Below are 12,120 nucleotides of genomic sequence, written 5' to 3' on the forward strand. Positions count from 1 at the left end.
CATCATTCTTGTGCCATAGACTGGAAGGAAGTAGCCAGCCTGAGGAAATAGCAATGATGGTGTGTGCTCACCCTGACAGGATTTGGGCCCTGTGTTGGAGGTGCTTTATACCCCAGCTGCAGGGCAGCCTGTTGGAGACACTGAATTGGAACTCCCCCTTTTTTAAACACAAATAACCTGAGTGCTTGGGAGAATTTAAATTTGGTCATGGAAACACTGACCACTTGCTGCTGGGGATGTGGTGCTGCTTTTCTAGCTGGTGTTGTGGGTTTTGACCTCCTGTACAGATGTGGTAACTCTCCCTAAAACCAAACCAGAATCTCAAGAGCTTTAGCATTCCCTGACTGGCCCTGGTGTGCTGTAGAGTAACCTGAGATGTAACTGCTTGGGTTTGGTAACAGCCTGAGGTGAGGAACAATTGCATGTGACACTTTTTTTGTCTAAAACAGCTCATCATGTATGGGCCAACTGGTCTGACCTATGGAAAAGAGCTGGGCCAACATCTGGCTTTGTGCAGGAAGTCATGGGAAGGTGATTCACAGCTGCTGTGCTGTGCCAGGGCTTTGGCAGTTCATTGCTGTGGGCAGTAAGTGATGGGCAGCGTGGCCATTTCTGCCTGCACTGACTTCTTTTTCTTGGTATTTAAGCTTGTCCAGTGCTTGTGAGGCAGCCTCCAAGACTTACTGCCACTGGGGATCTGTGCATCCTTGGGGCAATTACACATTGAGGCAGAACCAAACATTATGTGTCATTTCTTTATCCTGACTGGGTAGGACACAACTGTGTTTAATTGCAGTGGCATGTAAACAGTGGAATTGAAACTGACTCTGAAGCAACTATATTTTGATAGGCAGAAACCATGACGTTGTTATTGTTCCCTGAGCTAAGTGTCTCCTCAAGCAGCTATAGAGTATTACATGTGCAGTTTGTGCTTGCTTCTCAATGTTGGCTAAAGAAAATTGTTATACAGAACTAACAGACCAGTTTTGCTTCCTTGAGATTTGTCCCTGAATTCAGCTTCTAGCTTGCAGGAGGGTCACTGTAAACTTTTCCACTCAGTGGAGCTCCCTCCCCCTGAGTACTCAGAACAGGTGACTGATTTCTTAGTGGAAATTGCAGCCAAAAATGTAAGCTAGCTGTGCTTTGGGTGCTGAAAGCCTCTTCTATACATCACATCTTTTAAAACAATATTTTGCTCTAAGTAGGTTTTCCAAGAAACTGAGTGGGGATTAGATCTAGATTAATTTTAAAAAGTACTGGTGATAACCATCCCCAACTAGCTGTTCACCTTCTGGTGACACTTGACCATGTCCCATTCTCTTCTGGCAAACTAAGGTCCCTGAGGCTTCCCTTGCTCTGGTTCATCCCCTTGTGGGGCTGTAACTCCAGTCTGCTGGAGTCACCACAGGAAGTGGTGAGTTGTGTTCAGTGGTGCCTTGTCCCCTTGTGCCACTGTACTTGCTGTGCTGGCCCGTGCCACTGCAGGGGTGGCATCTCCTGTTACCGCCTTCTGCTGAGCTCTGCCAATGTTGGGCTCTGCCTTCACAGCAGGCTGGGAGCAGAGCTCCCCTTCCCAAGCCCTGAACAGAAACCTGCCCCTCCCTGGCCACGCAGAGTGTTTTGCTTAGGCTGCACGTGAGGGGTGGAAATTTGGCAGCCGATATCTCAGCGATGACAGTTTAGTCTGGTGCTGAAACTTGGCCAATGCTTTATAAGCCTAGAAGCAAAGGTTTTGTTGTCTGTTCTTTAGTAACAGAATTGTTCTTGATGGGACAGTTGAAGGATAAAGAAAAGTCTGTGTGGGAAAAGATGTCCTGAAAATAAAATGGTGGATGTTTCCACTGGATGCTGGAATATACTTTACAAATAAAAGCTTAGTGCCCAACTACTTGCCAGGTTGATAATGGAAAAGGAGTCACTCTGGTGCTGTCCCCAACACTTGGAGACAGGCTTTTTCCTTCTAGCAGCTTGCTGACATCCATCAAGGACAGGGGAAAAGTGCTCCTTCTTCAAAGGAGTGTCCAGCTCAGTTGCTCAGAGCATGGGCAGCAGGTTCACAGCTGTGACTGTCATGTCTCTGTCGTGATCATTTCTGAACAGTTCACTCTCGTGTGGATCTTTGAAGGGTTGTGAGAGGGATTTGTTCACTGTCAGCCTGTCCCCTTCAGATTGTAGTGGCAGACTGAGGTAAGACCACAGCAGACTTGCAGTGCCCTCAATAATGATTTTGGACATTTCAGGCTATTACGATGCTGTTTGGAACTTAAAGCATTTCAATGTGTGGACTGTTTGCAGAGGAGCAGGTCAGGGAACCTCTTCTAACTGAAAAACGGTGACATGCCCATGCCCTATGTCAGAAGAGTGCCTTTCCAAAGATGTGCACAGGAGAGGCTTTCTGAAGAAGTCAATAGGTGAATTGAAGGAAGAGGGTCCCCAGTGGGTGTGCTCCATTCCTGGCACATCTCCTCTCTTGGAGCACTCTGGGTCACCCTGAGATTGAAGCAGAGCAAGGCTTTTTTGCAGGTGTTTTTCCCCATTCACAAAACCAGAGGGATGATGGTCTTCACTGTGCTCTGCAGTCTGTGCTGGGGCAGGAGAGAGGAAAAGAGGATGGGAAAGAAGAAAGGAGCAGCAATGAGCAGGACTTGAGGTAGAGGAGGAAGATGGACGAGGCAGCTTAGAACAAAGAACAGTGTTCAGGGGGGAAGGTATGTGATTGTGTAACTGGGGGTTGTATCATAATTCAAACACCCCAGGTGGCTGTGAAGGTTTGTAGGCATTTCCCAACACTGTAAAGACTTTGCAATCTTAATATTCTTAGTGGAGCTTTTTATGTAATGCTCAGTAAATCTGTTATAGATCCGAGTGGGGCACCAGGATGCATGGATCTCCTCCTGCTGTGGTTTTGTGCACCACAGGGTGTTCCTGGCACCTTGACAGCTCAGAGTCACTTTGTCACGCCTTGTGCCTACCTATTGCAACATGCCTGCAATGAACATGCCATTCAGACTCCTCTAATGCCTAGTCATAACAGGATGGATTAAGAATTGCATTTCAGCCCTTCCTGAAAGATTTCCTTGTTTTTGCTGGTCTCTCAGGCCTATTGAGGCTGTGCAGAAAGGAGGCTGTCAGGATATCACTTGGTGGTACTACCCTGAGGGTGTTTAGGGAAAGCCTGTTTGCCTGTGTGACAGTGACTGCAAGCTCTGAGCCACTATTTGTACCCAGAATGTCTGAAAAAGATGGTTGTCTTCATTTTCGTTTCTACAGGAACTGCAGCAGGGCTCAGGTTCTCCCATTTTTAGAGGCTGGGGAAGATCTGGGCATGCACTGAAGTCCTCTGCCCACACAGTCATCTCACTCCTGTTCTGAGTGCCAGGGTGGAGGGAAGACCCTCAGCACCGATGGCATTGTGCCACTGCAGACCCAGTTCCCTGCACATCTGTGCTCCCAGCCTGGTTGCAGAACTAATTAATTGCTGCTAAGGAAAGGCTTGTTTAAACCTGACACACTTATGTTCCTTTGCCTGCTCTGTCACATAAAATATTGCCTTCTTTCAGCTTAAGCCTTCATTCCAGCAGGCAGGATGGGGTATACATGAGTGTGCAGTGGCTGGTGCTGCCTTCTGGCTTTTGTGATGTGCCAAGCTGAATCCAGATCACCTCCAGCACAGTGAGCCATTCCAAGGCCTGTGGTGGCTGTGGGTGATGGGCCCCAGGCAGCACCTCCCTGTCTGTGCTCAGTGGCTCTGGGCACCTCTGCCCCCCTAGCATCCCTTGCTGGACCAGAGCCATCCTGTGACAGCACAAGCTTCCTCCAATGGCATCCCACCAGTGCTCTTCCAAAAGGATGGAATTCTTTTCCTGACAGTATAGGTCAGACAGTTCCAAAGCTGTGTGATCTCTTGGTAAAGAAATGGAGCCAAATTTAATGTCAGGTGCCATTACCTTGGGTGATGACTTGCAGTTTTGGCCATGAAGGCAGCATGTCTCCCTACAATGTGTTTTCTTAGTTGAGCACCACACATGCCCTCCTGTGAGGGGGATGTGGCCAGACCTTGTTGGATCAGTGCAGAGGCTCATTTCCTAATTGGATCCAGACAAGACTTGAGAAAAGCTATAGATGAGAGCAACTGGTGAAGTGCTGGGAGGAATGATCAAGGTCTGACACCCTCCCTCCCTTCCCACCCTTTTGAGCCAGATATTGCAGTGAGGTGCAAGTTCTCCACCAGCTGAAGTGAGGCTCGGGCTGTGCCAGACCTTACATACAGCAGGAATCTGTCCAAAGCTTTATCAATGCTTGGGGTACAGCCTTGGCCTTGTGGACGTTGGTGGCAGTGTTCCCACAGATTCCATTGGATTGGGAGCCCTTGGCCTCACTTTTTTAATCAATGTATGTGAGGTGATGGGAGGAGTCCAGGGCATACCATGGCCAGAGCAAATGAATGAAGCTGCAGGGGTGATGGTGTGGGAAGAGAGGAATTTGCTCCCTATCTGGTTAGTAACTTGGTTAAACAGAGTTGGATTTGCTCCAGAGGATGGTAAAGCTGTTGGGAGATGAAAGGACAATGGCACTCAGCGTGTGTTGAGGAAATGTCATTGTCATAGCACTGAACAGCAAAACCTTTCCCATCTGGTAGAAATGTTCTGGGAATGAGTTCTAGGATCTAAGGGTGATTTTTGGTGTGTTAACTGCCTTGGCATGGGCTCCAGGGGAACTGGATGGTGGGATCTGAGCTGTAATTACTTCCCTGGGTAAAATCTTGATCTCATGGGGGATTTTCCTGCCCACACTTGTTTAGAGGAGGCTAATTCATGTAGGCCAGTGGCCTGTCATGATTCTTCATCCTCCCCCAGTGTCACATCCTGTATTGGCAGGAACATGATTTTGGATTATTTTATAAACAAGTCAGTTACATTAAATTACCCTTGAAAGACCCAACTGGTATTCAGACCTCAAGGTTGTTTATGAGCCCAGGCCAAACATAAAACATATTCCAGGCTTGAATTCAAATCCAGGAGTGAAATGCAAGTGGTTTTGTTGGACAACTTGGTTTTGGCCACCACAGCACCAACTGGGAAGCAGCCTGGAGGGGTTTCTGTGCCATTGTCCAGCTCCCTCCTTGTAACCTGAGGTTTTCCTCTGTGTGTGTTGTGTAGCCTGATGTGGATAATGCAGTGGAGGCAGCAAAGGCAGCATTCCAGAGGGGCTCTCCATGGAGACAGATGGATGCCCCAAGCAGAGGACGACTCCTGCACAAGCTGGCTGATCTCCTGGAGCGGGACAGAGTCATCCTGGCAGTGAGTACTGGGAGCAGTGATAAGCCAGCAACAGTTGGCTCTGGTGTATCCCTATCTACCTAATATTTTCTGTTCTCTTCCTTCATGAAGGGCAGAAGACAGGAGTCATGGCTTTGTTCCCTTTTCTGCAGGACTTTAGGGGTTTTAGAAGGCTGTCAGTTCTTCTACATAGTTGATTTTTTGAAGAACTCTAGCTAGTTATTGAAAGGATTAAATATATTAATGCTTAAAATGTGCTCAGTTGGTAGAAGCCTTTGGACTCTACAGGCCTTGTACATCTTTCCAAATGGCACCCAGAGATCCTCAGCTTGGGGCTGCTGTCCATCCCCACCTAAGCTCTTGGATCTCAGCACTTTCCAATCAGTGCTGCACTTTTACCTTCAGGGAAAGGCATTTATGACATTCCATGCTGTCAGATGTGCAGGTAACAGTGCCACTGCCCTGCTGAGGTCAGTGGGAATTGACACCTGTGTCACTGTTTTGAGCTGGGTCTCTTTCCCCAACACAGTGTCACTCAATCACATGACAGTTTTCAGTTTCAGCAGGGCAAAACCAAAACATCTTGTTCTGAAGACAGTTCTGGGCAGCAAATAAGAGGGAAGAAAAGAAATATATATATATATGTGTGTGTGAATAAACCCTGTTTATTTTCTGCTCACCTTTTGATGTGACTTTGGGGCACCCTCCTTTTCCCTTAACCAGAACACACTTCAAGCTTGCTGTGGTCCTTCTGGTCTGGGAGGGCTTGTTTGGCATTGCTGTTTGCACTGCAGAAAACCAGCCCTGGCTGCCTTGGCTGTGTGCTAAGCAATGACTTATAAAAATCAGTTGTTTTAGCAGACATTCAGTGGATAACAATTCTTGCCATTCCAAGGGGAATGTCTGTTCGAGTGCTGTTTGGACCCTGATGTCTGTGGAGCATGACAGGGTATGACTTCATGTGTAAACAAAGATGTTTCAATCTACCAAGGGATAGTACTTCCTTTATGGATGTGCTGGCCATTTGCACCAATATGCCATTTCATGACCTGAGTGAAGAACAAAGCATTCCCTGAGCTAATGTCCAGAACAGTGTGAAGGACACAGGCTCAGCCTGGACTTTGTTTAGAGCTGATCAGCACCAGTGCAGCTTCAGAGTGAGGCAACTTCTGCCTTGCCCTGGGCTCAGCACAGAGAGGAGCCCAAAGGTTACTTTACCTTTTTACAGAACTCTGTAAAAAGTATGTTTATCATTGGACAAAAGAGGCTTTTCAGAGGTTAGGCTTAGGCTTATGAAGTAGAAAAATTAGATCCTTTTTTTCTAATAGAAGGAAAGTAGCTCTGCCTGATTTCAGTGACACCATCTGGACTCCAGAACATCTGTGCTGGCAGGTCAGTTAGGGTGAAGTTGTGATAGTCACATTGTTTCTGACCAGTGCCCCAGACCCCAGCCTGTATCCCACCCACACTCACCTTCTGGAGGCTTCTGGAAGGTGCCCCTGAACAAAGCAGCTCCTGTAAACATCAGAGTTACTGTGTCTGCTTTTCCTTCTGCATTATTTGTATTAACAAGCTCATTCTCTAAATATTAGAGGAGGGAAGAACATTCCATGTCTTCAGAACAAGGCACAATAAAGCTGAGAAGAAGGTTTTTTAAAAGCTCTTTCTTAAGAAAAAAAAAAAACCCTAAATCATTGACTTGTCTGACAGTGCATGCAAATTGGGTTTTTTTCAGACTCTGGAAACAATGGACACAGGAAAACCTTTTCTGCAGGCTTATTTCATTGACCTGGAAGGCTGCATCAAAACACTGCGGTACTATGCTGGATGGGCTGATAAAATCCAGGGCAGAACTATTCCAGTGGGTGAGTACCTTCAGAGCCAGTTTCAGAGCTGGGACGGGATCAGGCTTGGGGAGGAGGGAGATCCATGGAAAGGCTGGCTTCTGAAAACCTGCAAAAATAGCCTGCACTTCCTTTCTGTCTCAGGATGCATTTTAAGCAGATGTGTTTCAATATTGAAACTAATGGGAGAAGATGGTTAATGCCTGGATAGATCTCTGGAAAATAATGTGTGGGCTCTTCTGCTGCTTTTTTAACAGAGAAACTTTTGGTCTGAGCCGTCACACAGAGAAAACACTTTGGTCCAGGTGTAGAAGTTCAAATATGGGTTTGGTGAGAGCAAGTTAACAGAATGGATGTCCTTGTGGCATGATGGGCAATATGGAGTATTTTCAAATTTGGCCTCTTTTGTCCCTGCATGTGGGTGATCTCTGAGGCTGTGTGAAGGACAGACACTGCAGACAGAAATTAGTCACCAGAGGAAGGGCCCTGGAAGGCTGAGCTAGTTCAGCCTGTGCAGACAGCAAAAGGAGCCCTGTCAGTCATATAAACTGAGATTTGTCACCCTCATTCAGAGTGGTGTAAAGCTTTGCTTGTCTGGACACTCCTTGTTTGTCCTGATTTGAAATCGCTTTGAAAAAGCGTCATTAGAAATGTTCTTGCTCTCTGTCACATCTTCCCAAAGAAACTAGGTGTTCAGCAAGAATGAATTTGAAAGGCAAATGTTCTTCCTGCTTTCTCTGTGAAAGAGCAACAGCAGTATTTTAAGGTGAATGGTATTACTTTAGTTCCAGAGTTTCATCTTTTTATGTTTTCTTACCAGGAGTGTAATTCCTGTCACACTGAACAGGATTCCTGTATAAACTGGGTTTTAAAGCTCTCTCCCTCAGGGAGACAAGTGCTTTGTGTTTTTCAGTAGGACACAATCTGAAGGAAATTTGTTTGCTCATATCATTGTGATAATGAGTTATCCTCCCCTCAGCCTCAACACAGGGAGTGTGCAGAAGGAACTGAACCCTGGTTTAAAAGGTTCCTGGGTGACTGTGAGTGAAGTTTGGCTTTCAGGCTGGCACAAGACCTGTACTCAGATCTTCATCTGGACAGACATGAGTCAGGATGAACAGACAGTGTTCTCTGTCTAACAGGGGTTTAGTTCTGTCCCCAACCTGTTAGTGTGCAGTTGTCTCACACACTTTCTGTAAAAGTGAGGATTTTGACTGTTTTGTGCCCTTTTACTCTCTTGTCTTGCAGATGAAAATTTTGTCTGTTTCACCCGGCATGAGCCCATGGGTGTCTGTGGAGCCATAACCCCAGTAAGTGACAGTGCTGGTACCCTGCATCTCCCACAGAACTGGAAATTCCATGTGCACTCCATCCTACCCTGCAGCCATTTGCTGCCTGGCTAAGCACAGCTGTTCTGCAGGGAACTCCCATCTCAGTGGCCTGATGTAGTTTTGTGTTTTACCCCCATGCCAATTGCTCTTGGCAACAGAAGTGCTCTGCAGTGGAAGGGTGGGTCTCCTAATCAGATGCTCTGTTGCTCTCTGAGGCTGACAGCAGTCACCAGAGACCAGTCAGAGCTCTGACTCTCACACTGCTGGGACAACCATCTCGTCATGAGGAGTGCTGGCTTTCTGCTGCCTCGTGCTGATGCATAGTTTTGGGTTTGAAATCATGTTCATTATCAACTAATTATGTCTGGCTGCTCTCTGAGATTTCTGGGATTAAATCTCATGAATAGTTTTCTTTTCCTTGAGGTCTCATTCTCTGCTGAGGGGACAGTGTGGCTAGCTCCTGGAATGCCTCCAGTGTTAGCATGTGTTGCTTCCTCTGTTTCAACAGACAGCCAGGAAGACTTTACAGCTCATGGGAGACAGATTTTTTTCCTGTCTGATTGTAAAATGCTTTGAATGTGGTATTCTACAATTTGTGAGGCAAATGGTGCTGTGTCAAAATTCTCTGTTTGGATGCAGCACCAAGTCTGCCAGAGCTCAAGAAGTCTTTGGACAATGCTCTCAGACCTGTGGTGGGAGCCTTGCTGCTGTCCTGTGTAGGTCCAGCAGTTGGAATTTGATGATCCCTGTGGGTCTCTTCCAACTCAGGATGTTCTATGATTACATGGTACTTGGATCAATAAGAGTTCATAGGCTTTTGAGTTTGAGATAAGGTTAAAGACTGAAAGAAATGCATATATGCTGGATCCTGGGAATACCAGGTCTGGATCCCAAAGACGGCTGGGGAAATTCTGCTTTTTCCTTCAGCAGGACTGAATTTATACCCCAGGTGATGAGAGGACATGGTCTCTTTGGCTGTGTCAGGGTGAGGCAAAGTAAGAGATGATCAAACATTTCTCTTGGTGACTTCAGAGCTTTTCTGGCTGAGCAAGCAATGTGACTGCTGGTGGGCAGAATTTATGACTTAAGATCAAAATCTCAGGTTCCTCACACTGATCAGCAGTTAAAAGGTATTTCCCTGTCACTCTCAGCCACCTTTAGCACTCAGCAGTGCTTTGGAAAATATCCCTTTAAAAGCCTACATGCAGAATGCTTTGGAAGGCCACTGTAGGAGACAGAGTGGGGCTTGTAAGATCTCAGGTTGACCCTAGACCAGAAATAAATACAACAGAAAGTACAGAAACAAATTTGACTTTATACAAACTCAGTGTTGATCTTAAGAATGATTGGGGTCAACAAAACCACATCTGTCTTCAGTTTGCTCAGAAAAATCTCCAATTTTTTTTCCCAGTTCAATCTCGATAACACCAACAGCCTTTGGGTTTGTATTTCCTTCTTGATTGAAAGAGATTCTGTCACTGTTCTGGCTAAGTTTCTGTAGAGCAATTAACAGTCCTCTCTTTCTCCTATGGCTTGACTATATTTAAATAATATTTTATTTCTATTTAGCTAGAGAAGTTCTTAGGAAGTGCAGCATATGGCTGATTTTGATCCCAAGGTGATATCATGAGGCAGTCCTGGAGTCCTTCACTGTTACTTTCACCAGGCACTCCGCAGCAGAAAGCTCCTAATGGAGCTGTTTCTTGCTCTGAAACTGTAGAAAAGTAGTGTAGGTGTAAATGGCTCAAGCTGCCAGGCTTCCAAGAAAACTTAGGAGAAAATGACAAATGGGCAAATTATGGGATATGGCCATTGGAGAAGATCACTGAAATGGAACAGGTCTGGGGAAAAGGGTGAAGCAAGTTGAAGAATAACAGTTGAGACCAAATTCTTCTTTGTCTCAGGGTTAGAATGGAACTCATGGCTGAAAAGCTACACTGCTAATTTATTTGCAAGTGTGAATTTGTGGATTCCTGACATACTTGGCTTCTTTGTTGATAGCTGAAGGCCCTTGGCTTGGGTTTTGACAAGAAGTCCCCTTGCTGTTGGCCTGCTTCCATCATCCCTGAAGCAGCATTAATTATTTTTAATGAAAAAATCCTTTCTGCTGCCAAATGACCTTTCTGAGATTCAGTGTGAGCTAGATTTTCCACTTCTTACTTAGACTCCAAGATCCCCAAATATACATGACCATGAAAGAGATTAGCACAGAGAAAACTGATGTGGACTGGTTCCTAATTCCAAATTAGAAAACTAGCTGGAAAGGAACAATTTACAATATGAAGGAAGTATGAGACCTCCCCTAGATTTCCATGACTGAACAACTCACTGCAGCTTCCTATTTATAAAACTGGAACGGAATGATGTTATATAACTCCTAACTACTCAGCCAGTGCTTAACAGAGAAAAAATAGGTTTTTTTCAATGGGTAGTTGCATTCTGTAATTCCCCACATACAGATGCTGTACAGAAGTGATGCATCAGGAAACTGCCTCCAACACAGTATCTGTGAAGAGCCAAAATCCTACACAAAATGTGATCAAACTCCTTCAAAGAATGAGGTCACATCATGCAGAAGGTTGTCCAGCTTACAGGATTAGTGTGAGGACTGCCAGCAATATCAGGGATCTCAGGGGGAAATCAAGGAAGTTGTATTCCTTAGCCCAAGCAAACACAGCATTATAAACAGACGCTCCTCTTTGTGGCTTTCCTCCCAGTTCCTTTCCTCCCTGAGCTGGGAAAAGACTGCATGGAAGTGAGTAGGTGACTGTAGCAGGCTGATCTGAGCAGTGCCTTGTGTTCTTGCAGTGGAACTTCCCCCTGCTGATGCTGGTTTGGAAGATGGCACCAGCTCTGTGCTGTGGAAATACTCTGGTCGTTAAGCCAGCTGAACAAACTCCGCTCACGGCGCTCTACATTGGCTCTCTGATCAAGGAGGTGAGGAACTCCCAACAGCCCATCCAGGTTCTGCTCTCTTAAGGTCGTAAGCAAGGCTGTGTTCTGATTTGGCTGTCCAGACTGTTGGATTTCTAAAGAGTCTAAGCATAACAGACTTCCAGCTTTAATAGGCTCACAAAGGAAAGTGAGAACAACCTGTCTTCAGGCTTTTTTTACAAAGGCCTTTGTGACTGGCTGGAAGGTGGCAAACATCACAAAACCTGTGCATTTTTCTCCTTTCTCAGGAAGCTGCAGAGAGAAAAAAAGATGCTTTTCTTCCCATACCTTGTCTTTCCCTCTCCCAAATGAGGGAAAGACAACAGCTCAGTTTTATTAGACAAAGGGGGAAAAAAAAGAGTGTGATAGAAAGCAGTGTTGTGTTTGTTGTTTTTAAGTGGGATAATTCAACCAAGACAGAGTGCTCTGGGAAACAATTCCTCGTAATTTCTGTGGTTCCTAGAACAATGTAGTTGTGTCTGGCCTGTAAAGTCAACTGAAAAAAAGGCAAGATCATAGGTTGGGATTTTAAAATGCTGGTTTAGGGCTTGTCAGGTAGGATCTTGTGTGCCAACAGGTCTGTTAATGGTGCAGAGGGGGTGGGAGGGGCACAGAACCTTCCAGCACTGCTCAGTCCATCAGCTTCCTATAGCTATGGATGTGAGTGACTGAGGAAAACTACAGGAGTTGTAGATGGACTTTGGCCTCTCAGTCTGTTTGTTAGGCTCAGTC

General features: G+C 45.8%; 1 protein-coding gene across 1 annotated transcript in view; it reads left to right on the forward strand.

The window, feature by feature from the left end:
- Window positions 1-12,120, forward strand: part of ALDH1A3 (aldehyde dehydrogenase 1 family member A3) — a 33,563-nt gene that overhangs the window by 3,876 nt on the left and 17,567 nt on the right. The window contains exons 3-6 of the mRNA XM_059858647.1: window positions 5,160-5,300; window positions 7,015-7,144; window positions 8,372-8,433; window positions 11,263-11,391. Of these exons, the coding sequence (XP_059714630.1) occupies window positions 5,160-5,300; window positions 7,015-7,144; window positions 8,372-8,433; window positions 11,263-11,391 (462 nt within the window). The remainder of the gene's footprint in view (window positions 1-5,159; window positions 5,301-7,014; window positions 7,145-8,371; window positions 8,434-11,262; window positions 11,392-12,120) is intronic.

The sequence above is a fragment of the Haemorhous mexicanus genome, chromosome 13 (genome assembly GCF_027477595.1).
Source record: "Haemorhous mexicanus isolate bHaeMex1 chromosome 13, bHaeMex1.pri, whole genome shotgun sequence".
NCBI lineage: Eukaryota > Metazoa > Chordata > Aves > Passeriformes > Fringillidae > Haemorhous > Haemorhous mexicanus.